Genomic DNA, 25,429 nt, shown 5'->3' on the forward strand with positions numbered 1-25,429 from the left:
TACTGTATCTATCTACCATATATACCTCTCTCTTGTTCTCTGCCTGTCATGACAGCCTCCTAAGAGTCTGACTCCTAGGTAATGGCTTAATCTGCTTAGTTTTATTTCATGCATTAAAGTCAATGGCTGTTTTTCACAGTGACTCGAATAAACTGCTGTTCCTAAAAGCAAACCACATATTGGTGCATGCTGCACTGCACAGCAGGTCACATACTTGTTCTGTGGATCAGGTTGGGCTGAAACCTATCATTACTCCAGGCTCTGCACCAAAAAGATTATTTGTATAGTGCTGTCTATAATTAGCAAGTTCTATATAAAGATAATGCTAATAAAGGACCTAAGGAAAGCACAGCAGCAGCAGAAAGGTAATCATTCAGCTATCAAAATACAAGTCCCAATTTACAGTACATTTTGGGGACAATTTATTATGCAGTGTAAAAACATTTCATATCTCCTGGCTTCACTGTATTAAAAATGGAACACTGTCTACTGATTTTTGGCGGCCGTGAGCTCCATGAACAAATCCGATGTAACTGTAAGTAACCGCTTGAAAATGCTATGAGAAAATATGGTGATCATCCATCAAAGCTTTTTAGGATTCTTTTCCTTGAATGACTTCTGCTTGCATTTTCCCCTTTGACTTTAATGGATTACGCAAGGTCTTAAGTAAAGAACAATAATGGTATAAAATCTGGCATTTGGGTGGTGTACAACAACTTGATAAATTCACCATTTATTTTATACAGCTTTTGCAGTGAAAGTCTGTTTACACAGCATAATAAATATGCCCCCTTTTGTATAAGAAAGATGTTAAAGTCTTATCCCTCTTTGCATCCCTTCTTAGTCTTTTCTATTGAGATTAATTGAGAACTAAAGCTTAACAAAGAAGTAGGGTAGACATGATACACATTTGGGCTCATTTATCAACACTGGGCAAATTTGCCCATGGGCAGTTACCTATAGCAACCAATCAGTGATTAGCTTTTTAAAGCCAGCTGCAAGAAGAACAATGAGTGCAGCAATCTGAATGGTTGCCATGGGTTACTGCCCATTGGCAATTTTGCCCAGTGTTTGATAAATGACCCCCCTTATGTTTTGAGGTTTTATACTAGGCTAAGAAAACTGCATTCCCAGGGGCCCACCAGGAGCGCACAGAGGATGGGGAGCTGGAATCTAATTTGGTGTAGGGGAGGGGAAATGGTCCAGGTGGGGGGAATGGGCCTAGGGTGGTTGTGATCAGTTACCTGATCTTAGTGAGCAATATACTGAGTATATAGGATTAAAAAAGACACACAAGGCTGATTAGTAGTTAATGCAACCAGCGAATTCTGTGAAGAATTTAATAAGCCCTGTGGTATCACCTTCTATGACTTCATTTTATGCTTAACGATTTCCCATTCCCTATAAGCTTTGCTTCTCCAATCCACAGTTGTGTTTTAAGGCTTTGTGCTGCCCTGATGCAGCTGATTTGTTGGGGCCCCCACCCCTAGCTTTTCGGCACTTAGTATTGTGCCAGAGCGGGTTGGGCGGGGCTGCCATGCACGCTCTACACTACAATGTTTCCCTCTTACTGTAATGTGTGCTATGCAGAGCCGGGCCACACTGGGCATGCGCCCTAGGCAACCTGGGCCGACGCTGCGACGGCTGAATGTGCGCATGCGCAAGTTGACGCCAGCGCGCATGCGCAAGTTGACACTGGCGCGCATGCGCGTGTTAACGCCAGCGCGCATGCGCAGAAGTGGAAATCGGCGTGTGCACATGAGCAGAAGCATCAGTCTCGTGCAAGAAGACGGGGCATGAGAGGACCGGACATGGGGTAGGCGACAGAGCAGGTACGTGCCTGGCGCCCCCCCAGCTTTGCGCCCTAGGCACGTGCCTACTCTGCCTACCCCTAGTTCCGGCCCTGGTGCTATGTGCAGTGTTATGCAGGCATGCACGCACACTCAAACTGAGCTCCGCTGCTGCCCCCTCTGATGGCTAAGATTTCAAATTAAAACTCCCAAACTTGGCTGCCCTTTTATTAGACACCAGTGGGATCACCTGACTTTAGTTGGGAAGGGTGGGGGCTACAACATGGAGCTGGTCACTGCTCCTGTATAACTATAACAAACAAGGGAAAGTTGTGCTCACCACTATTTTTTAAAACCATTAGGTGGGGGTGCAAAATATATATATATATATATATATATATATATATAAGCATTCACAAAGTACCTGCACTCCTTCCTTGTTGTTCAAATATGGGTGCTTGGTCAATCAGCGTATAAATGTTCAAAGTGGACCAGCACACCAGGGTGTGCTGGTCCACTTTGAACATTATATATATATATATATATATATATATATATATATATATATATATAATACAAAAAAGACCAGCAACACTGAGATATTTTAATGAATAATAGTTCAAATGTATTAAAAAAAAGCATGAACAGCCAACGTGACGTTTCAGTCCCCCCTTTCTCAATGCAACCATGCCTGTATCACAAACCAATCTATATACCCCAACCCCCCAATAAATAGGAAATTACATCATCACAACCTGGTGCTGTAACATAATAAGTGTAGTGAAACAATGTGTAACATTATAACAATATCCATACGTTCGCTCATTAATGATAAATAACATATTATACCTCATACCCAACCAAATAAGCTAAAAACATCATAAAAAAATGAATCACCCACAATTAGACAATTACACATGACACAATTGCCACATATGAAAACCCCCAATCTATTTATCTTGGCACACGGCATATACTTACCGGATCCGTGGGTGAAAGGAGCTCCTTTAAATTCCTGTGTCTCCTATGTCCAAATGAGATTTTCTTGTGATTAAGTGCTGTCAAATCAATGTCTGATTTCACAATAGGCCAGTGCTGCAAAATAGACTTTTAATAAAAGGTGTACGTGCATCATACATTGTCATATAATGAAGTGCATCCTCTTTGGTGCTTTTAACCTGCACTGACCCCTTCAGAATTGCCTCACGATCCAGTGTTTCAGCCCACCCCTTGGTGTCCATAATCAATTTATGTGGGTACCCTCTTTCCAAGAATTGCTTGGCCATCATCTACACTGCCGCATTTCTTTCCTCCTCCTTACTCATAATACGGACCGCCCTGATCATTTGCGATCTAGGTGTAAGGCCAAAGGCCTCAGAGGTAGTGAGGACCAAGGGAGGAGGTAGCAAAAGTCCAAGTTCGCGGTACAAATAGGGATGAGACGAGAGAATGGTCAAACAGGCAATAATATCAGTCCAGGCAGAAGAGGTTCGAAGTCGATGAATCAGGCAAGAGGTCGGTACACAAAATAGACAAGAATATCACAAGAAACACACCCAGGAATAGCAAGCTAAAACCTATAATTGGGCACTGATGACTTCCCAGAGTTCCTTCTTATAGGCCCAGGTTTGGCGGCAATTTTGGACGCATCGGCGTCATAACGTGTGCGCGGACGCGCTGACATCAGCGACCGATGCGCTGACGTGTGCGGCCGGCGCCGATTATTGACGCCGACGCCCATTCCGTCGCCGGCGACCAATCAGAGTGCGGGAAGAGGTGGGCGTCATCCGGCTGCGTCCGCGAGGAACCAGGGAGCCACCATGTTGGACGCCATCTTGGTCACCATTTTGGAATCCTGACTCAGACTCCATTACAGTACCCCCCTCCCTAGGGGGGGCCTCAGGACCACCTGGGTTAGAAGGAAACTGCCGATGAAATTTTTGGACCAGGAGAGGAGCATGGACATCTGCACTTCTTACCCAGGAGCACTCCTCAGGGCCGAACCCCTTCCATTCAATGAGGTATTGTAGGGTGCCCCTCGAAATTCGGGAGTCCAGGATTCTCTTTACCTCGAATTCTTGATGACCATCCACCAAGACAGGAGCTGAGGAGGAAGAAGAAGAAGAAGAAGTACCTGCAGGTTTGAGCAAGGAGACATGGAAGGCGTTTGGAATCCCCATTTCTGAGGGAAGTTGTAAACGGACAGCCACCGGATTGATGATCTCAGAGATGGAGAAGGGACCAATAAACTTGGGACCAAGTTTCGGAGAGGGGATTTTGAGACGAATGTTCCGGGTGGATAGCCAAACCTTGTCACCAGGTGCATACAGAGGGGAAGGGATTCTTCTTTGATCCGCGAATCTTTTCTGGACCAAGGAACTTTTCTCCAGATTGACAACCGTGGCGTGCCAGATGGCCGACATGTGGGCAGCTTGGTCATTGGCGGCAGGGACATTGGTGAGTAATAAGTCCTGAGGAAAAGCCAATAAATCTTTGGATAGCTTTGGTACTGGTGGGGAGAGGCCAGTCCTGGATAGCAGAGATCTTGGCAGGATCCATTCTGAAACCCTGTTGAGAAATTATGTAACCAAGGAAAGAGATGGACGATACTTCAAAGGAACACTTCTCCAACTTGGCAAATAGGTTGTTTCTCCGCAGACGGGAAAGGACCTCTTGGACTTGAAGACGATGCTCAGCAAGGTTCCTGGAAAAAATAAGGATATTGTCCAAGTACACCACTACATATTGGCCCAGTAAATCCCTGAAAATGTCATTTACAAATTCTTGGAAGACCGCGGGGGCGTTACAGAGGCCAAATGGCATTACAAGATATTCATAATGCCCGTCACGGGTGTTGAATGCGGTCTTCCATTCATCTCCCTCTCTGACCCGGATTAAATTATAAGCCCCACGAAGATCCAACTTGGTAAAAAGACAAGCCCCTTTGAGTTGGTCGAACAGTTCGGAGATGAGAGGAAGGGGATAACGGTTTTTAATTGTGATTTTATTTAACCCTCTATAATCAATGCAGGGCCACAAACCTCCATCTTTTTTCTCTACAAAGAAGAAGCCGGCTCCAGCCGGGGAAGAGGAAGGACGAATAAAGCCCCTTTGCAGATTCTCTTGAATGTATTCCTTCATGGCACAGGTTTCAGAAGGAGAAAGCGGATAGGTGCGACCCCTGGGGGGCATGGTTCCAGGAAGAAGTTCGATGGGGCAATCATAGGGACGATGGGGAGGCAGGACTTCGGCAGACTTTTTATTGAAGACATCAGAGAAGGCTTGATAAACCAAGGGCAAAGAAGAATTAGAAGACACAGATGAAACTTTAATGATGGATTTGGTGGGTAAACAATGTTGTTGGCAGAAGGAACTCCATCGGGAGATCTGAGACGAAGCCCAGTCAATTACTGGGTTATGAATATTCAACCAGGGCAAACCAAGTACAATGGGAGTAGAAGGACAATCGATCAAAAGAAAGGACAGTCTTTCAAGGTGCATGGATCCCACAATAACGGAAAGTTCATCGGTGGAGTGGGAAATTGTAGCAGAGGATAATGGACGATCATCGATCGCCAGAGCACGAAGAGGAACAGCCAGAGATCGCAGGGGAATGGAGTGGTTTTCAGCGAAGACTTTATCCATGAAATTCCCAGCTGCACCGGAATCAAGGAAAGCTTCAGAAGAAATCGTCTGGGTTCCAAAGCGAATCTGCACAGGAAGGAGGAAGCGTTGAGCAGAAGAATGGGGAGAAGGACCAATTCCACCCAGGTAAGTCTCCCCAGTCTTACCTAGGTGTTGGCGTTTCCCGGCTTCACTGGGCACTCATAGGCGAAGTGGGATTTTCCACCACAATAGAGGCAAAGTCCAGCAGCCCTTCTCCGAAGCTTTTCCTGTTCGGTCAGACGAGCCCGTCCAATCTGCATCGGTTCTTCCGAAGGCAGGGAAGAAGAAGCAGGAGCCGCAGGATTTGGAGAAGACAAGGTGGAAGCCGGATTGGGAAGGAAGGGTCTTTGGAAACGAGGAGCCAGAGTAGGTTGGAACCTGTGGAATCTCTTGGTTGGGGAGCGCTCTCTGTCGAGTTCAGCTTGAAACTCCCTCTGCCGAGTATCTACCTTTATGGCCAGGGCGACTAGATCTTCTCAACGGGATGGAATTTCCCTGGACACCAGATCAGTCTTTATGCGTATCGCCAGACCGTTGTAAAAGGCAGCGTGATACCCGTCATTATTCCACGACGTCTCTGCAACCAGGGTGCGGAATTCAATGGCGTACTCCGAGACCGAGCGAGTTCCCTGTTGAAGATGGAACAGGCGTGCGGAGGAAGCAGTGGCACGACCCGGAGCATCAAAGACCACTCGGAGTTCACGAGCCAAAGCTCTGGCATTATCGATAATGGGATCCTCCTTCTCCCATAGAGGTGAAGCCCACTCCAATGCCTTTCCTTACAGACGGGAGAAAATGAAGCCCACCTTGGCACGTTCAGAAACGAATTGACTGGGTGAGAGTGCAAAGTGGACCTCGCACTGGTTGATAAACCCACGGCAAGCTGCAGGGTCACCACTGTAGAGTGGAGGAGCCGGAATGCAGGGCTCGGAGACGTGAAGTGGGGTCACAGGAACAGGTGCAGGAACAGGATCAGCGGGGGTTAGAGCCGACAACTTGGCAAGTATTGTTTCCAGAGCCTGACCAAAATGAGACTGCTGTACCTCATAGGACTGCATCCGGGAAGCCAGACCACGAAGCGCTCCACCGACATCAGGCGGCGCTGGATTCTCCTCCGAAGGGTCCATGGCCCAATTATAATGTAAGGCCAAAGGCCTCAGAGGTAGTGAGGACCAAGGGAGGAGGTAGCAAAAGTCCAAGTTCGCGGTACAAATAGGGATGAGACGAGAGAATGGTCAAACAGGCAATAATATCAGTCCAGGCAGAAGAGGTTCGAAGTCGATGAATCAGGCAAGAGGTCGGTACACAAAATAGACAAGAATATCACAAGAAACACACCCAGGAATAGCAAGCTAAAACCTATAATTGGGCACTGATGACTTCCCAGAGTTCCTTCTTATAGGCCCAGGTTTGGCGCCAATTTTGGACGCATCGGCGTCATAACGTGTGCGCGGACGCGCTGACGTCAGCGACCGACGCGCTGACGTGTGCGACCGACGCCGGCGCCGATTATTGACGCCGACGCCCATTCCGTCGCCGGCGACAAATCAGAGTGCGGGAAGAGGTGGGCGTCATCCAGCTGCGTCCGCGAGGAACCAGGGAGCCTCCATCTTGGACGCCATCTTGGTCACCATTTTGGAATCCTGACTCAGACTCCATTACACTAGGTAAGGAGTTTAGAAGGTGACGGGAGAGGCTACTAGAGTAATGCAAAAGGGAGTTTCTATATGTGGGCTTCCGAAATATTTTTGTATGTAGTTGATTGGACTCCAAATCCTTGTATAATGTTAAATCTAAAAAGTCAATGCAGTGCATGCTCCTATGCATTGTGAACCTGATAGGGGAAGCTGCATTATTTAATTCTCCTACAAACTCCACTAGGCTCTCCTCAGGGCCATACCAAAGAAAGAATGCATCATCAATGTAGCGTCGATAGTACCCGCCAAATTTGCGAAAAACAGGATGACAGTATATATAATGAGTTTCATACCAGTGCATATAAATATTGGCATATGTGGGAGCTACATTTGAACCCATGACAGTTTCAGACGATTGTAGGAAGAAATTGTTTTCAAATTTGAAAGCATTTTTATATAAAATAAACTCCAACAGAGACACCACAAACTCCGTAGGGGGGCCTGAGTACAGGGAGTTTCCACTGATGCATTTCCTTACAGCTTTTATGCCTGCTTCATGGGGTATGCACGTATATAAGCTATGAACATCCATAGTCACAAAAATTAAATCCATTTTGCCAGTATCTATACTGCCAATCACCTTCAAGAAGTCAGTGGTGTCCTGTATATAAGACCCCAGGTTCTTCACTATGGGTTGTAGGAGCATGTCAACATACTTTGATATTTTTTCTGTCAATGACCCCTTGGCTGATATGATGGGTATCCCCGGGGTTGTCTTAAATTTTTGTGTATTTTGGGTAATGAATAAATCACTGGTCTTACCGGATGGGTTACAAAAAGTCCATCACCCCTAGTTTCCGTTATCCAACCATGTGTACAAGCTTCTTTCAGCAATTTCCCGAGTTGTGCCTGAAATTTAGATGTAGGGTCAAAGTTCAGCCTGCAATAGCATTTTACAACCGATAATTGTGATAATATTTCAGATCTATAATAGTCATAATCTATCAGGACCACTGCTCCACCCTTATCAGCCGACTTCAAAATAATGTCTACATTTTCTTATAGACTCTTGAGGGCAATACGTTCCTTCTTAGTGAGATTACCCCTGTGGTGTACTTGTTGTGGAAAATCTGCCACGGCTGCATCAATCATACAGGAGTACGTTCGTAGGGATATATTGGGCACCACAGGATCAAAGTCACGTTTTGCCCTCATATATATATATATATATATATATATATATATATATATATATATATATATATATATATATATATATATATATATATATATATATATATATATATGAGTATATGTATATACAGATACCATCAGAAACTGAAGATACAATAAAAGTCCCAATTATAGTAATCATAAATAGAGGCAACAAAACCTGCAGCTTCTGAAAAGCACAATGATGTAGCCTGGCTTTTGAATGAATCTGTTAAGAGATGGACTGAATGATTTCACCTTTAATAACCTGAAGCCATCTGGTTTTAAACTTCCCAGTAATTATACACTGTGCAATACAACATATGTTTAGCAGTTCTAGGACTCATCTTCAGAGCCAGACTCCCACAGCGCATGGTCAACGTTGACCTTACATCATTTTAATAGCACATAACAATAAAGCTCATGTTCTCAAATCCACATGAGCCTTCCCTGATGTCCTTGATATTCCTCATGTAATCCTCAAGAACTTATTCCAGTTACTCTATCAAAAGGATAGCATTAACTCCATGTTTAAGCAGAAATATACAGTGAAGCTCAGGTAAATAGGTAGTTTCTTTGAAAGTATTTTCAGAAACATTATTTTATACATCAACAACCTGTCTTATTTCCTTGCCATCATTTTTTTCCCCTATAGCTGAATTAAAAATGTAGGTATTTGGCATCTATTCTACATAGATTTAAAAAAAAGTGTGTAAAGTATCCCACTAAAGTATTCCAAACAGATCTTTCTCAAGAGGATACAAATCAGCATTAAGATTTTTTCCTGGCCATACACGGGCCGATAAAAGCTGCCGACAGACCGTGTCGGCAGCTTATTGGCCCGTGTATGGGGCCCCCCGACGGGTTTCACCGATCGAGATCTGGCCGAAAGTCGGCCAGATCTCGATCGGATGGGACAAAAAAGCGGCCGCATCTATTCGTTGATGCGGTCCCGCGATCGGACCGCCCGTTTAGGCATCGTTAGGATCCGATCGTTGGGCCCTAGGGCCCACAATCGGATCAGCCCGATATTGCCCACCTCAAGGTGGGCATATCGGAGGGAGATCCGCTCGTTTGGCGACATTGCCAAACGAGCGGATCTCTCAGTGTATGGGCACCTTAAATGGAGGCAAATCAACCTTGGTGATGGGAATCTGGATTGATAGCTCTTTTTCTAGTGAGAAACTGCAAGGAAAATAATCAATCATGTAAACTGAAAAGGGGACATCACCTGGGGGTTGGGTGTTTTACAAAAGTGGAGTAAGTAAACATTGAAGTATAAAATATTATTAGAGTTAAAAGGCAGGGCTGTGTGCACAGGTTTATATGGCAGAGCTATGCACACAATTAGTGATTCTAGAATGTTTCTTTATTGAATTTGGAGTACCAAAGTTGTACTGGAGTACAACTTACACCATATTTAAGTTATTGGATCTATATGGCAGAGCTATGCACGCAAATAGTGATTTTAGAATGTTTCTTTATTGAATTTGGAGTACCAAAGTTGTACTTTTTTGGAGTTATAAATGTCATCAGTTTATAATGATAATGCTTTTTAAGGGATACTGTCACAAATTGTTTCAACCCATCAGTCAAGAGCTCTGCTACAGCAGAATTCTGCACTGAAAAAATAGCAAACAGATTTTTGTTATATTTAATTTTGAAAACTGACATGGGGCTAGATATGTTGTTAGTTTCCCAGGTGCCCTCAGCCATGTGTTCTGCTGAACTTAAATCACTCTTCTCAGCTTAACTCAGCTGCAATGCAAGTTGGAATGATATCACCCCTTCCCCCCAGCAGCATAACAACAGAACAATGGGAAGGTAACCAAGTAACATCTCCCTGACACAAAATAACAGCTCCCTGGTTGATACGAGGATAGCACTCAATAGTAAAAATCCCAAAAAGTCCCCCCTTCTGAAAAGCACAGGATCTGCAAAATGGCCTGAGATGGATGCCTACACACCAATATTACAGCTAAAAAATCTTCAGGAATGACATTTTATATGGTAGAGTGGATTATTTGTAATGTAAACAGTGTAGAAATAAAAACTACACCATAAAAATAATGACAGAATCCCTTTACTCTTTTGCAGTAGAGTGGTATTAAAAAATGGAGTTTAGGCTTTTATGATTTTGGAGTGTTAATATTCCTGGTTTAACCAAACATTTTACTCCAGTTCCACTCCAAGGTCAACTTAACTACACTTTTTTGAAACTCCCTGCTCTTTATGAGAGATAGCATTTGCAGTGCTGCAAGTAGGGTTGCCTCATTTATATCATACTGGTTGGGATGTGGCAGAGGCAGTCTGGGATTTGAGTGGGTTGAGCAATGATGAAAGGGGGCAAGGTAATAAAGTACAATGGGTAAGTGATGATACATGGGGTGGAGCAATGGCATAATGGACTGATAAGGGGTAAAGAAAACCTATAAGGGTAAGGGCACACTGGGCGATTCGGGGAGATTTAGTCGCCTGGCGACTAATCTCCTAGTCTTTGCGGCGACCAATCTCCTTGAATGCCTTACCTCTGTCTTACGCCGGTTAAAATGAAAAGTCACCTGCGGCATGGCACCTGCGGCATGGCACACGCGGCGCTTCGTATTCCGAAGTTGCCCAAAGTTTCCTCGGGCAACTTCAGAATACGAATTGACGCGTGTGCCATGCCGCAGGTGACTTTTCATTTTAGCCGGCGTAAGACAGAGGTAAGGCATTCGAGGAGATTGGTCGCTGAAAAGACGAGACGATTAGTCGCCAGGCGACTAAATCTCCCCGAATTCCCTAATGTGACCCTACCCTAAATGAGGCAACTACAACCAGTAGTTGTAATATCAGCCTTGGTAGGTCTTTTACTGACTAGGCCACTAGCTGTGATTTAAAACTTAAAAATAAGTGCCGTTATATTAGTATAATTGTATGTAACATGGTCTGCTGCTGCAAAGGTTTCTGCTTACTATAATGTCAATCACTTAGGTGTTAATAGATGTTACAATTACGATCTTTCCTGCGACCATTGGTGGCCGATCAAAATTTTCAGACCTGCCTGACGAGCCAATCGTATTATCCGTGCTTCTATGGCCACCTTTAGTATAGAGTCAATCATTTTACATTTGCTTTAATATCTCCTTTATAACCATGTGGTCATTATAAAAGGATACATTGGGGTTTTTTTTGCACAAATGCTGCTAAGCCACATGAAGGAAAAGCATAAACCTAAGATAAGCCTTGTCCAAGAACCAGTTGCATTGAGTCAGATGTTTGGTCTAAATGTAATTTCACTGATCAACTGACTGGCATGGATTAGATCAGGGATCCCCAACCTTTAGAACCTGTGAGCAACATTCAGAAGTAAAAGGAGTTGGGGAGCAACACTAGCATGAAAAATGTTCCTGGGGACCCAAATAAGGGCTGTGATTGGCCATTTAGTAGCCCTATGTGGATTGTCAGCCTATATTGAGGCTCTGTTTGGCAGTGCACCTGGTTTTTATGCAACTAAAACTTGTCTCCAACCCAGGCATTTAAAAATAAGCTCCTGGTTTGAGGCCACTGGGAGCAACAGCCAAGGGGTTGGAGAGCAACATGTTGCTACTGGTTGGGGATCACTGGATTAGATTATTACTGCTTCGTGTTTTTTTGCATAGCCCTGTCAAAGGGTGAGGTAGTGTATAAAAGCATATATTGTATGTTACTTGATATTTAAGCTTTTTAGTTTAGTGTAGTTTGATGGAAAATAATATAAGATAGTTGTTTCTATTTTGTAAAATGGACAACTACAGTTGTTACCCTGTTAATGTGGTATACTGCAGTGTCACCTGGGAATTATATTGCTGCACCTCAACCAGGCTTGTTCTGCTCTGAATGCATAGTTATGGATTTGGATATGTGCCTAGGGTCGCCTAAAAACCTATTAAAACCCAGGGGGGTTGTTAATTTAGATGCAGCTTATATGAAGTTTGTAGGCATGGGGCAGCCATTCAAGTTTAAAAAGGGCAATAGGGGACATGTTTATACAGCAAATACCAGATAAACTAAGAAGAATACAGTGGTTTTCGAACTTAACCAGGGAGCTAAACAAGGGACAAAAGTCTTTCATGGCTCTCTAGAAAACAAAAGTCTCTTGTATAAAATAAAAAATTGGTAAAGAATTGGAAGATGCACACTTTCAAAATGCCGTTATATATATTGAAGGTGGAAGGTGCACTATTTAATCATTATGATAATTTTAAGATATGTACAGCAAAAAGGGATGTCGTTATGTTGTGCTTATCAGCCTATGTTAGTGAACAGATGGGAGCAAATAATTAAGGTTTGTATAATTCCACTTCTGTTCTGAATACTCTGAAGAAAAAAAACTGTTCACCATAACAGTGATCATCCTGTTGGAGCTTTATTTTGGGGACCCTGGCAGAAAATCAGTATTGTAAAATATATGTATTTCTGACAGTGTGTGTGTGTGTGTGTATGTATAAATTTGTTGAAAAGACCCGCACTCCAATTTGGAGTAATAAAAATGCTTTTAGCGCCTTTTTTAAGGATTCTTAGGATCCTTGAAAAAAAAAAAAAAAAAAAAATATATATATATATATATATATATATATATATATATATATATATATATCTATAACAAACAAAGGAAAGTTGTTGCAATGAGGCTGTGACCATAAAATACATATAGACAAATACAAGAGTCCTCTGCACTCAACCCATTATCAATATATTTAAGACAGAGACATTTTGTGCATACTGCTACTGAAAAATGCCTTACCCTTTAAAAAAAAACAGGGATTGTTTGTCCATATATTGCAATATATTTAAGCTGGCCAACTACGTCAAAGTCATCCCATATCTGGCCAGTCCTAAGCTCAATTTTCATCTGATTCATTAAGAATTCTATTGCTTCATTATACATTTTACAAAGGGACTAAGTTTTACCTGCAACTTACTTGCTGCTTTCAAAGTAAGACTCCCAACTTGGTTGCCCTTTTATTAGCCACCTGACTATAGCTGGGAAGCTATAACAAACAATAGAACATCATCATATATACAAAAGTATAGAATTATCATATCAATATTCAGTGAATGTAGGTTAGAAAAAAAGTATGGAAGCAAAGAGTGGTACTTTAAATTAATTGAGTTTGGCCAGTATTTTGTCAGGTATTGCATACGTGTTAACTTATTAACACAATACTGAAATGTTCTTCGTTTCACCTTTACAACTTCTGTGGTTCACTTTTGAACACCAGTGTCCAAACTCTTAACTTTCTAGTTAGATCCTAATCTCAGTCTTTCAAGAAAGAAAGTTTTTGGAAAGATTAAGGATCAGGAAATCTGAAGTGTTTTTGTTCATCATTGAATCCATTTAATGTGCTGTATGGGTATTTTATCTTCTTAGAATATAAGCAATTCTCTAGGACACAGGAAATTAAATTTGGCTAGCATAGGAAATAAAACAGCTCTGGTAAAAAAAACTATTACATACCACATAAAGTGTAGAGACAATTTGGGCTATGTCCCAGATCTACCTTGATTTTTCATTGTATGTTACTCATCCATTCATATCTTGAATTGGAATTACACTGCCTACAGTAAATATGGATAACCAGGAGGTATGTTATAAAATATAACCAGTCAACAGTCAAAAAGTTTAAGATCAGGATAAAAACAACAACCATTCACAGTGCTGCACAAAGCTTGAAGCATATATATATATATATATATATATATATATATTATATATATATATATATATATATATATATATATATATATATTGTGGGTGCAGCATGGCAAATACCGGAGGATATTATGTTTTCCTAATGGGGCCACCCGCAGGTGTATTCCCGGATCCCATTAAGTGGAGGCACTGCCAGAGAAGAGTGTTCCCAGTACCCATTCACCTAGCAAAGGGGACTCAGGACCTTTAATTGGTAAGAAATGGTATGATTTATAACCTTTGGCACAGGGGGGTGGACAGAAAGGGGTTATATATATATATGTGTGTGTGTGTGTGTGCGCTCCAATTCAAATGTTAAAAAACAGTGTTTTTACACAATTCCACAGACCTGTATATGTTTAACTTCAATGTTGAACTACCTCCCAACTGTCCTGTTTTTAGCGGGACAGTCCCGATTTTGACAGCTCAGCCCGCAGTGCTGGGTCGTAACTGAAATGTCCCAACTTTCTCTTTGATCTCCTGTACTTACCGCAGAAAAAGATACAACGTTTCTAAAACTTAATTGGCTTTTGGCAGAGAACCCAGAATACATGGCAGGTGCACTTAGATAGTTTTGTAACAATTTAAGTAGGGATACACCGAATCCAGGATTCGGTTTGGGATTCAGCCAGGATTCTGCCTTTTTCAGAAGGATTTGGATTCGGCCAAATCCTTCTCCCCAGCCTAACCGAATCTGATTCCTAATTTGCATATGCAAATTAGGAGCTGGGAGGGATTTGCGTGACTTTTTGTCACAAAACAAGGAAGTAAAAAATGTTTTCCCCTTCCTAACCCTAGTTTACATATTCAAATTAGGATTCGGTTTGGTATTTGGCTGAATCTTTCGAGAAGGATTTGGGGTTCGGCCGAATCCAAAATAGTGGATTTGGTGCATCCCTAAATTTAAGATAAACAAAGAGACAATTGTAACAATTTAAGTTAAGCAGGTCTCTTGGAGAAACTGTGACTTGCAGCTAAAAGGGCAATTCACCGTCATTAGCAAAACTGTAATAAAACATAAAACATGACCCTAAAATCCCCAGAAATTATTTCAAACCTTCCATAACCTGCCAAATTTTGTAAAATGGACATGGTAAATAGGGGGTGTGACTATAAGATAGGTGTGGTCAAAAATTTTTGTTCTGTCCCTTTTTCTATTTTCAAAATGTTGGGAGGTATGCGAGAGACATTGATCAGACATTGATAACAGAATTTAATTGTTGACAAAATCTCAACATGCAGCTGCTTGCAACATCATGAGATTTTGTAGGATGCTAAAAAATCTGACACTCCATGCTATAATGAAAAATCTGATAAAATGCCATGGTTTCTGTCTACATCCAACAGTATTGCAATAAACAACAAACCACAAAAGGTGTATCTTGTTAGATGAAAATGCAGCATCCCATCCAACAGTCGTGTTGTTTTGAATGGTGAATCTTTTGTGTATTCTAAAGATTAATTTAGAATAGTTATATAAAGTAGTTTAGAGATAACTTTAAATATCTAAAAATGTTCCCTTCCACATTGTCATGTGATCATGCAATTCTACTGCCAAGGATCCAGTAATTACAATGGTTTTTAATTGAAAGGTATATTCAGTTTTGTCTTTTGCATGCTCTATATGCCCTTACCCTAATAGTCCATAATAATAATTCAGAAAACAGAAAAGTTTTTACCACTGATTTGCTGCGAGGCCCAGGAAATCTATACCTATGTGTTGTAACTAGTTTTGGGTTTGAATTAACCCAATAGGTGCCTACTGTAATTGTGCAGAACGATTTGCCACCTTTGCCTTTGAAGCAAAGGTAATATAAATCTTTCTGAACAACAGCAGTTTTAGAAGCAGTATTCATAAATTCTAAGTTCTATAGTGTGTGTATTTGTGTAGCTTCAATTTTCTATCCAAAATAATGGCTTGCCCCTTAGTATATGCAAGTACTATTATGTCATATGGAAATTATTTACATAGTTCACATTCTTTTCATGCTCCCCTTAAGTACTTTGTGCATAGTACATTGTTAAAATACCAAAACAATAACAGAACCGCTGCATGATTCATCTTCCTGATAACAGTTATTCCATTGTGTGTTACACTATTGAAGTACTGGGATACGTTACCCAGCAAAGTAAAAATATCCTTCTAAACCTTTTTATTCATCTAAATTCAATATGCCATGTGTGCACTATGGAATTGAACTAATAAGCCTTAATATTGTTGTTATTATTACCCTTTATGAAGTGCTAACATATTTCACAGAGCTTTACAGAGATTATTACTATCCAGATCAGCATCCGCCCCCTCTCTCTCTATATATACAGTATATATACTGTATGTATATTAAATCATTGGACTAAAACAATATGGATTTTAATATTGAGAGAATTATTCATGTCTGCTAAAACCAGGCGTTTTTTTTGCACCATTTTTCTTTTGTATCCTTCTGGTTGAGGTAGCCAGGTTTGTGCTATTCCCACTAGCTCCAAATCATCAGACCTCCCCCTCTTGTGAGATTCAGCGTTTGGTTTCTCCTTGTTTGAGCCTGTTTGTGGCCATGTTACTTTCTACATGTTTACTTGAATTGCTTGTGACTCACGTACACACCATAAGGGGTCGGCTGTCATTGGCTCACCACATTTCAATCCTCTGGATTTTGCCCTAACAAGATTGTGGTAATAAAGGATTTTGATGTGTGTCACTGCCATAATGCCTAGTATTCAAACTGGTATATTTGTTATAGTAACTATGTAAATTGACAGTCACCATAATTGCAAACTTGGATGCTAGTGTAAAGTCGCACATAAATGTTTATTATTTACATATTGTTACATATGTACGCAGCACTGTACAGCAGATCAGTTAATAAAGAGAACAAATTGGGTCTTTACAATAATAAATACAAATATGTATAAAGTACATATTAAGTGCTAAGTGTTAAAGAGACAAGAGAAAGGAGGTTTCTGTCCTGTAGAGCTTACAATGCAATATAAATGTTTGCTTCCATAAGGCTAAAACTGAGAGAATTTTTTCTGCACATGATTTATTTATGTAAATCGTATTAAAGGGATCATGGACACCCACCATAATTAACGCAGTGACCTATTTTTGGGTCATGACCTATAAGTTAAGAATCTCTGGTCTAACAGCAGGAAATTGATCACAGTCATGTGCTTCTATTTGCTATGGGTTACTGCACTGTTTATGTTTTACCCCCTCAGCTTAGTCACAGTGCGGTAGATCCTGGATTTGTCCATAAGAAACATGCAACAGATTTAATAAAAAAAAAACAGAGTAAAATAAAAGTACCATTAGAAATAAAAAAAGAGTATACACTAAATAAAGTAACATATATATAAATATATATATATATATATATATATATATATATATATATATATATATATATATATATATATATATATATATATATATACACATATCTACAGGGAGGCATAAGATAAAACTGGGACGAGTTATTCACAATGCTGCCCAATGCGTTGTGCAAAGTGTTAAGAAAACTGCAATCATCTGTTGTTCTGCATTTTGCTCAAATATCTGCAGGCCTCTGTTCTCCGTTTTGGAGAATTTCCTGTGAATGGAATGTTGCCTGTTTTAGGCGGCGCTCTCTTTAAAGGAATTGTTCAGTGTAAAAATAAAAACTGGGTAAATAGATAGTCTGTGCAAAATAAAACATGTTTCTAATATAGTTAGTTAGCCAAAAATGTAACGTATAAAGGCTGGAGTGATTTGATGTATAACAAGTCAGTCAGGACACTACTTCCTGCTTTTCAGCTCTCTTGGTTTACACTGACTGGTTACCCTGGCTACCAGGCAGTAACCAATCAGAGACTTGAGGGGGGCCACATGGGTCATATCTGTTGCTTTTGAATCTGAGCTGAATGCTGAGGATCAATTACAAACTCACTGAACAGAAATGTACCATGTGGCCCCCCTTCAAGTCGCTGACTAACTCAGAGTTATAGAGCTGAAAATCAGGAAGTTGGATTCTGGCTGTTTTATTAGACATCCAGTCACTCCAGCCTTTATATATTAAATTTTTGGCTAACTAACTATATTAGAAACATTTTTTATTTTGCACAGCCTATCTATTTACCCAGTTTTTATTTTCACACTGAACTATTCCTTTAATATGGGCAGCAGAAGCACATAAGCAATAAAGCAGACAGTAAGGACAAGGCAGTGGCATAACTATCAATACACCAGGGCAGGTGCTCCCAGAATGAGCACTAAAGGTCACGTCCATGTAGCAGATCTCGGCCTGCAAACAAACGAAGGCCAAGAATCCGCTCCTCTGCTGCTTGATACAGTATGCCTGCACATACATACATTGGCTCAGCTTTGTTGCACCAAAATATAAACTCTTGCTTTTCTCTGCACTTGGAGATACACTACATTTAACACTAGCCTTAGGGCTCTTGTGGCCCTTGGGTCAAAAATAACTCCTTACAAGGTTTGACTGGAGCATTGGGTGCCCACCAGGTTCCAAACTTCCAGGGGTGCCGCGCATATGCAAACACCGGTGAGTGGCACCTCATATGGTTTTTTTGGGGGGGCAGCCAATTGGGGGAGCGGGTCTGGGCCCATAAGGGCCAGGCCCATCAGTTTTTTTCCCATTGTCTTGCCAGCCCAGTCTGACCGACTCCTTAGGTCTTGTTGGGAGACCATCCCACAAAACAAGCTTTTATGCAGACAGCAATTTTATTATTATGAAGTGCTTACAAAAGTGTGACATTCTAGATCCAGCTGATAAAGACTTGTGACTTTGCAGGGCTCTTTTTTAGCACAGTCAGCTGTAAATATTATTGAACATTTCGATTCTAACCACAGAACTGAAGCTTCAGCTTGTTTACCAGTGTAATAACTGTGTGCACTGCTGTTGTTGTTATGTTAGAATGTGTTATTGTTATGCTCAGGTATCAATGCTTGTGATGGGGGTGTGGGTGTATACCACAAATGATTCCAAGAGCCTAAGGGCAGTGGCAGACGGGGAGATTTGTCACCCGCGACTATTAATGAGCATCTGTGGGTGACAACACTATATGTTGGTCATAGCACCAGCTATTTCAATTATTTCAATTGGAGAGACATATTCAAAAAATTTGTCGTTGCTCATAAATAGTTGCGCGCGACTAATCTCCCCTTCTGCCACTGCCCTAACACTACTGCCCTGCAATTGCTTACAATGACAAGGGAGGTGACGGTACCTCTCAATAAAAGAGATAAGAGGAAATAGAGCAAGAGCTGATCACTTGTACTTGAGTTAGATTACTAGATACATTTCAGCAAGCAAGGCACCAACATACTTTCTTAAACTGGATCACCTGAGTCTAGGGTTGGCACTTTACCCCTTTAACAGCTCTTATACACGGGCATTGTTTGCTGCGCTCCCCTGCGTTCCGCTTTCTTCTGTTCAGCGCAGGAGTAAACACACTCAATTATTGTCAAGGGGGCTGTACTCGTACAGATGCATGTAAGCGCCAAACACAGGTGGATCGCAACATGCTGCGTCCCACCTGCGTTTACATGAGTCTGTGTGAGTACAGCCCCCTTGACAATAACTGAGTGCGTCTACTCCTGCCCTCCCCTGCGGCTGAACGGAAGAAAGCGGAATGCAGGGGAGTGGAGCAAACAATGCCGTGTGTAAGAGCCCTAATACAGGCTACAAATTCAAACCACATCCTGCATGGCTAATTATAAATTTGTTTAGATGCATGCTGCAGACAGAACTGATTTTTGTGCAGCCATGTAGCATGCACATAAATGAATTAACTAGCCATGCAGGATGTGGTTTCAATATGTGGCTGGAATTAAATGTGGTAACTCTTTTGCCAGGCACATGTTGTGCTGAGTAAGACAGATCATACAGTCGAGCCTATTGTGGCCAGTTGGACAAGAATCACATTAACATGCTGATGTAGTCTGGGTAGTGGCGTAACTATAAAGAAAGCAGACCCCCAGGGGGTCTGTCCTGTCATCATGCAGCCTGGTAGGTGGGATCAGCTTTCTCTATGGCATTTTCACAGGGGGGGCACTGCTCTTATTATGCCACTGAGTCTGGAAGATTGGATTTTCCCATTCCCCTGCCAATTCTCACATTTTCCCTGTTGTTTCATATCTGGCCAATATTAATCACAGGCAGACCTGTCAATGGGCTTTATAAAGGGGCCAATAAGCTGCCGCCTAGCCTGACCCTGGTCCAACAAGAGGGCAGCTTTTATTGGTCAGTTTTAGACAGCATCTTTATTTAAAGATCAGTGTTGGGGGCCAGGCCCGGACTGGCAATCTGTGGGTTTTGCCAAATGCCAGAGGGGCTGCTATAAGGTGCCTTAGAAAGTCAGTATTTAGTGGGCTGGTGGTGGGGGGCTGCTGGGGCCTCTTTGTGGGCTGATTTGGCCTCTGTGTACCTGAAATACCAGGGCCTATTTTAATTCTCAGTCCAGACATGTTGGGGGGCTGTTTGAGTGTCAGGAGAATATACTGCTCCAAGTCCTTTGCTCAATCCTTGTGACCTTGGACTTGCCCTTGTGCTTCAGGGGGCAACTACTGGCTGTTGGTTTCCATGAAGGAGGGCTAAATAAATAACGTACAAAAAACAAAGTCGAGGAACTGTATATAATGGAGAATAGTTAAAAAACATTGGCAGCATGTGTATGTAAGTGTTTTCTGACGTATATAATGCTGCAGAATATCGCCGGGCACCAGCGCTTGTTACAGAATACAGACAGCGAGAGGGTTAATGGTGAGCGTCATGGGAAGGAGGCAGCGTGATGCCAAGGGAAGGAAATGATCAGGGGATTAACCAAGAAAACTAAAATATCTCCAAAATGTTCCGCTTGTCAGTGTGGTGTGGGCGGGCGCGGCGGGTTAGCCGGGAATGAAGGAAGAAGAAAGCAATATTATTATTAGGGGGGGTGGAGTTGTCTGTGCGATTGATGTCGGGCTAGGATTTTGGCAGCAGGTAAAAGACTGGATTCCTAGAGAAGTCTTATGGAAAGTGGGATGTGCTGGTAGGATTGGTAGGAGCAGTTTACACAGAGGTCAGTAAGATTCTGGCTGCTCTCCTCCCCCTGCCTTACAGTGTGTGTGTGAGAGGGAGAGAGAGAGAGAGAGAGAGAGAGAGTGAGATGACTGCAAAGAGCAGAGGGGACGGATGGCGAATCTCCCCCGCACCGGCAGTGGCATCAGCAGACAGCCTGGCATGTTCTCTCTGCCTTCCTTTAGCTGCAGGGAGAGCTCACTAGTGCCAGGCACGGGCAGGCAAGACAAGCCCAGGAAGAAATCTTTCTATTTAGTCAACATGAAGCCCCTCAAAGAGCCCGTCAACAACAACAACGTGTCCTTTGTCATCCACTGTCACATAGGCAAAGAGATCAAGCACATTTGCAGCAACTGCAGCCGCGGGGAAGAAGCCCGAGAGGGTGAGTAGCGCTGTTATTGTCTGTAGCACGTGAAGGCTGGAATGTGCCTCATCTCTATCCTTTCCCATCTAGCTGCAGTCAGTGTGAGCGTTATGGCTGTGCTGCTGCTGCTTGTGAGTGCTGGTGAGGCCAGTCCAGAGCACCACTAGTTTCACCTATTATTCATGTTAGTTTGACACAGCACTGAGACCCCCCATCTACTAATCCCAGAGCCTCCTCTTTCTCGCCCTACTTCTGCTTTAAGGATGTTAGAAATTCTGCTATTGCGTAATAATGATAGAAAGCAATAAAGCACAGCTCTGTGGGGATGCCTGAACTGCTCTTTTGGGCAGGACCCTCTTTACCTCTTATATCAGCTATCCATTGTGTTTTTCTAGTAGTCTATATACCCATTGATTGTACAGGGCTGTGGAAATTGATGGCATTTTATTAGTGTGTGTAATAATAATAATAATAACTGCAATTTCTTTATAACCTACAATACTCCACAAGGCAAGAACAAATAAACATGTAATGGTTTCAGCCTGTGTTTGGATACATATAAAAGGAGTGGGATTGTGCTCCAAGGATATATAATTACCTTTCTCCATTATTCATCGTACTTGTGCACTGGGTCGTCTGTAGGCATTGTGAGAAATGTAACTGTCATAGGGTGAGTAGTGAGCCAAGGGCTGGACACTGTTATGATCACTGATTGTCAGGGTCACATGTGTCCAGGGCTGTCACTTGACTCCACTCACTTCCAGAGCCCACCCTGGTGGAAAGAGAGGAAGCACAGCATGAGGGTGAGTTTAACCATTTCATAACAGTGCCGTGGTTCCTGTTAACACTTTTCTAAGGTTAGCACCAATTATACTACTATTATGAATGTTAGGTGCGGATTTACTTGTATACTATCTGCATACGTTTGCTGAAGGACATTTTTTGGGGGGGATGAATCATGAAGGTCAGTGGACGGTGTTTGGGCTCCTTTCACTCTTATCGGTGGGGACATGTGGAGTACTCGGATACTGCCTGTATCTAGCAAAATAATTCCTGGAGGTGGAATGATAAATCTAGCTTTTATACCATTGATTGCAGGGCTGGGAAGTATTGATTTTAGAGATGCTCCAATCACAATCTTGAAGTCTTGATTTCCTTCCCTGCAGTTGAAATGAACTGGACAGTATGTTGCAGTACACTGAGAGTAGTGGTAATAGCCTATGGTTTGGTTTAGTCTGGCTAGAGGTCCCCTTGCTGTTGATTTACTCATTAAAAGGTGAGGATAATCCCAAACCCAAAGTAAAGGTGTTAAAACAATCACAAGGGTGAGGCACCATCTGGCTAATCACTTGCACAGTGTGGCTTGTTATTACTATAGTTCATTTACTGAACTGCTTCAGACAGCCTGCTGGAGGGGGTTTAAATGGAGATTTGCAGTACAGCAACTCATAAGCGATTGACAGGGTTTAAAATGATTCATTTATTCTCAGGAGTCACAAATTATAAAGTGTATCAGTTGGGTTAATTCGTGAATAAAAAAGACTATTACCATGAAGATATTTGCAACATGTTTCCTTTAAGAAGTCATTAATTTGTAAGCCAAAAAAAGGAAATATTTGGATTCTGACATTTGGATTTTGCAACAGTATTAAGAGATAAGGATTCATTTTAGAAATTAGATAAATGTAGAACAAGGATTGCCAGCTTCCCTATAGAATGGACATATAAACAAGTAATTTTACATGAAAACAGAATGTGTAATGAACTCTGTTCTAGCTAGGAGCTGGCAGCACCACGGGTCTTTAACTGCTTGGCTGAAAGAGGGCACCAGTTATGATTTCGGCCTTGAATGGATTCAAATGTTCTAGGATCATATGGGAAATAGTATTGTCATAATTAGCAAGCTGTCAAATGGGTTACGCTGACCCCATCAATTAAAACACTATTACTTTTTGAGGCTACAGTTTTATTGGTATGGTAACTATTTATCACATCTTTCTATTCAGGCCCTTTGCTATTCATATTCCAGTCTCTCACTAAAATCACTATCTGGTTGCTATGGCTAAACTGTACCCTAGCAACCAGAAAGCTGTTGAAATTCCAAACTGGAGATTTGCTAAACAAAAATAGAATATATGTAATACTAAAAGTTAATTTGAAGGTTAACCACTCCTTTAAAAAACTCACTGCACAATTTTGAACCCTTTGGATATGTCACATTTATACTTTGCCAGCCTTTTTTAGTCCGTGGTGAAGTGCCTGGCAATTTCTACTGCTGCATCCCATTCATTTGAATTAGAAACCTATGATCTTGCTGATCATAAGTTAGGGTATTTTGGGCTAAAAAGCACCAATAATAGTTTTGGAATTTCCCATTCAAGTGAAAGGGACATGGCAGAAACTGTTCTTGCTGATTGTGCCCCAGTTGAAACACACCAGTGGAGAATGTCATATTATTAATGAAACTCAGGAATTCTGCTACGCAGGGCCAAAAATAACAAATGTATCAATTTAAACAGGTAAATTATTGACAACCCCCCTCAGAGCTGCTTTAGAAAGTGAAAAATAGAACTTTACACTGTAAAAAGTTAGGCAGCACTGTATTGATACATGGTACAGCACCTCTAACAGTCAGTTTAGGCCATACATGATCCATACAGGATCTGTCAGCAGCTTATGAGCCCATGTATGGGACCCTACACATCCAATATCTGTCAACAAAATTATTCTGATAATAGTGCAGGTTTAAAAATTCCATCTTGTTGATGATGGCTTGTTGACGCAGGAAAATTAAAACAGGAAAAGGAACTCTTAACTCCCAAAATAAACAGGATCTCAAAGGTTACACACGAGGGCTGACAACCGTCAGAAAGTCAAAAAATGCTCAAAATTATAAAGAAAAAAGTACCCCGTAGGTAACAACCTAATCAATATCCAGCATACGTTAAATCTCTTAGGATTTAAATAAATTAATTAAATAAATAAGTTAAGGTGAAAAGAGTGCCTAATCAATTAATTAGTTAATTGATCAACTACTTGATTTTAGAATAATTCATAAATACTATAAAGTGCCAATTAGTGCATAATATCCATTGAGTGGTTTAACCAATTATCACTCTCACATTAAATAACAATTCATGGTTGAACTCAACCAGAAAAAGATAAAAAGATAAAATGACAAAGTTCATCAAAGGAGTGCAATTAATTGGGAAAAGTGCTTTAAATTAAGTGAGGATTATTAAAAACACATAGGAAAAGTATATTAAATTAATCAAGTGCTAGTATTTATATAAAGAATGCTGGAAATTAAATTAATTGAAAAGATCCCATTAGATTAAAATATGACCACAATTGGGTAAGAACAATACCAATGCTACGGTCAGCAGAAAAGAGAGAGGATATAATGAAACATAAGAAGGTGGAGTTGTCCCAAAACTAACTGCCTGTTGTTTTCTAAGTCTGGGACACCACAAAGAGGAAGGCAGGACAGGGTAACCGAGACTGTGGCCTTGGTATATTAACTTGCCCTGATCTTAAAGAGACTAAGTTGACCCTAATAAGCCACAAATCACCGGCCCCTTAGAATGGAAGGATGATGTTTGAGATAAAAAAAGACCGTAGCAGTAAGGATTAAATCCAATCCCAGTAAAAGCACCAGGAAACAATATTTAAAATACAGGATTTGAGCGACTCGCCAACGCGCGTTTTGCTTAATAGCTTTCTCAAGGCGAAATGAGAAAGCTATTAAGCGAAACGCTGCCTTCCTCTTTGTGGTGTCCCAGACTTAGAAAACAACAGGCAGTTAGTTTTGGGACAACTCCACCTTCATATGTTTCATTATATCCTCTCTCTTTTCTGCTGACCGTAGCATTGGTATTGTTCTTACCCAATTGTGGTCATATTTTAATCTAATGGGATCTTTTCAATTAATTTCAATTAATACGATTTTGGCTGATGTTCTCTTTTGCTATGTTTGTTGATGCATCTAG

At 41.5% G+C, this 25,429-nt stretch overlaps 1 protein-coding gene across 5 annotated transcripts in view; it reads left to right on the plus strand.

Moving 5' to 3' along the window:
- phactr1.S (phosphatase and actin regulator 1 S homeolog) overlaps nt 1-25,429 on the plus strand; it is a 178,900-nt gene that overhangs the window by 90,095 nt on the left and 63,376 nt on the right. Inside the window, exons 1-2 of one of the 5 annotated variants that reach the window (XM_041567748.1) lie at nt 20,912-20,998; nt 21,402-21,458. The exons of 2 other annotated variants lie outside the window; for them this stretch is intronic. Coding sequence is in view for 1 of the 3 variants with exons in the window: in XM_041567746.1 (XP_041423680.1) it covers nt 21,191-21,458 (268 nt within the window). In the remaining 2 variants the exon portion in view is untranslated. 2 more of the 5 variants (XM_041567746.1, XM_041567750.1) reach the window with 2 other exon arrangements.

Source organism: Xenopus laevis, chromosome 6S, assembly GCF_017654675.1.
Source record: "Xenopus laevis strain J_2021 chromosome 6S, Xenopus_laevis_v10.1, whole genome shotgun sequence".
Classification (NCBI taxonomy): domain Eukaryota; kingdom Metazoa; phylum Chordata; class Amphibia; order Anura; family Pipidae; genus Xenopus; species Xenopus laevis.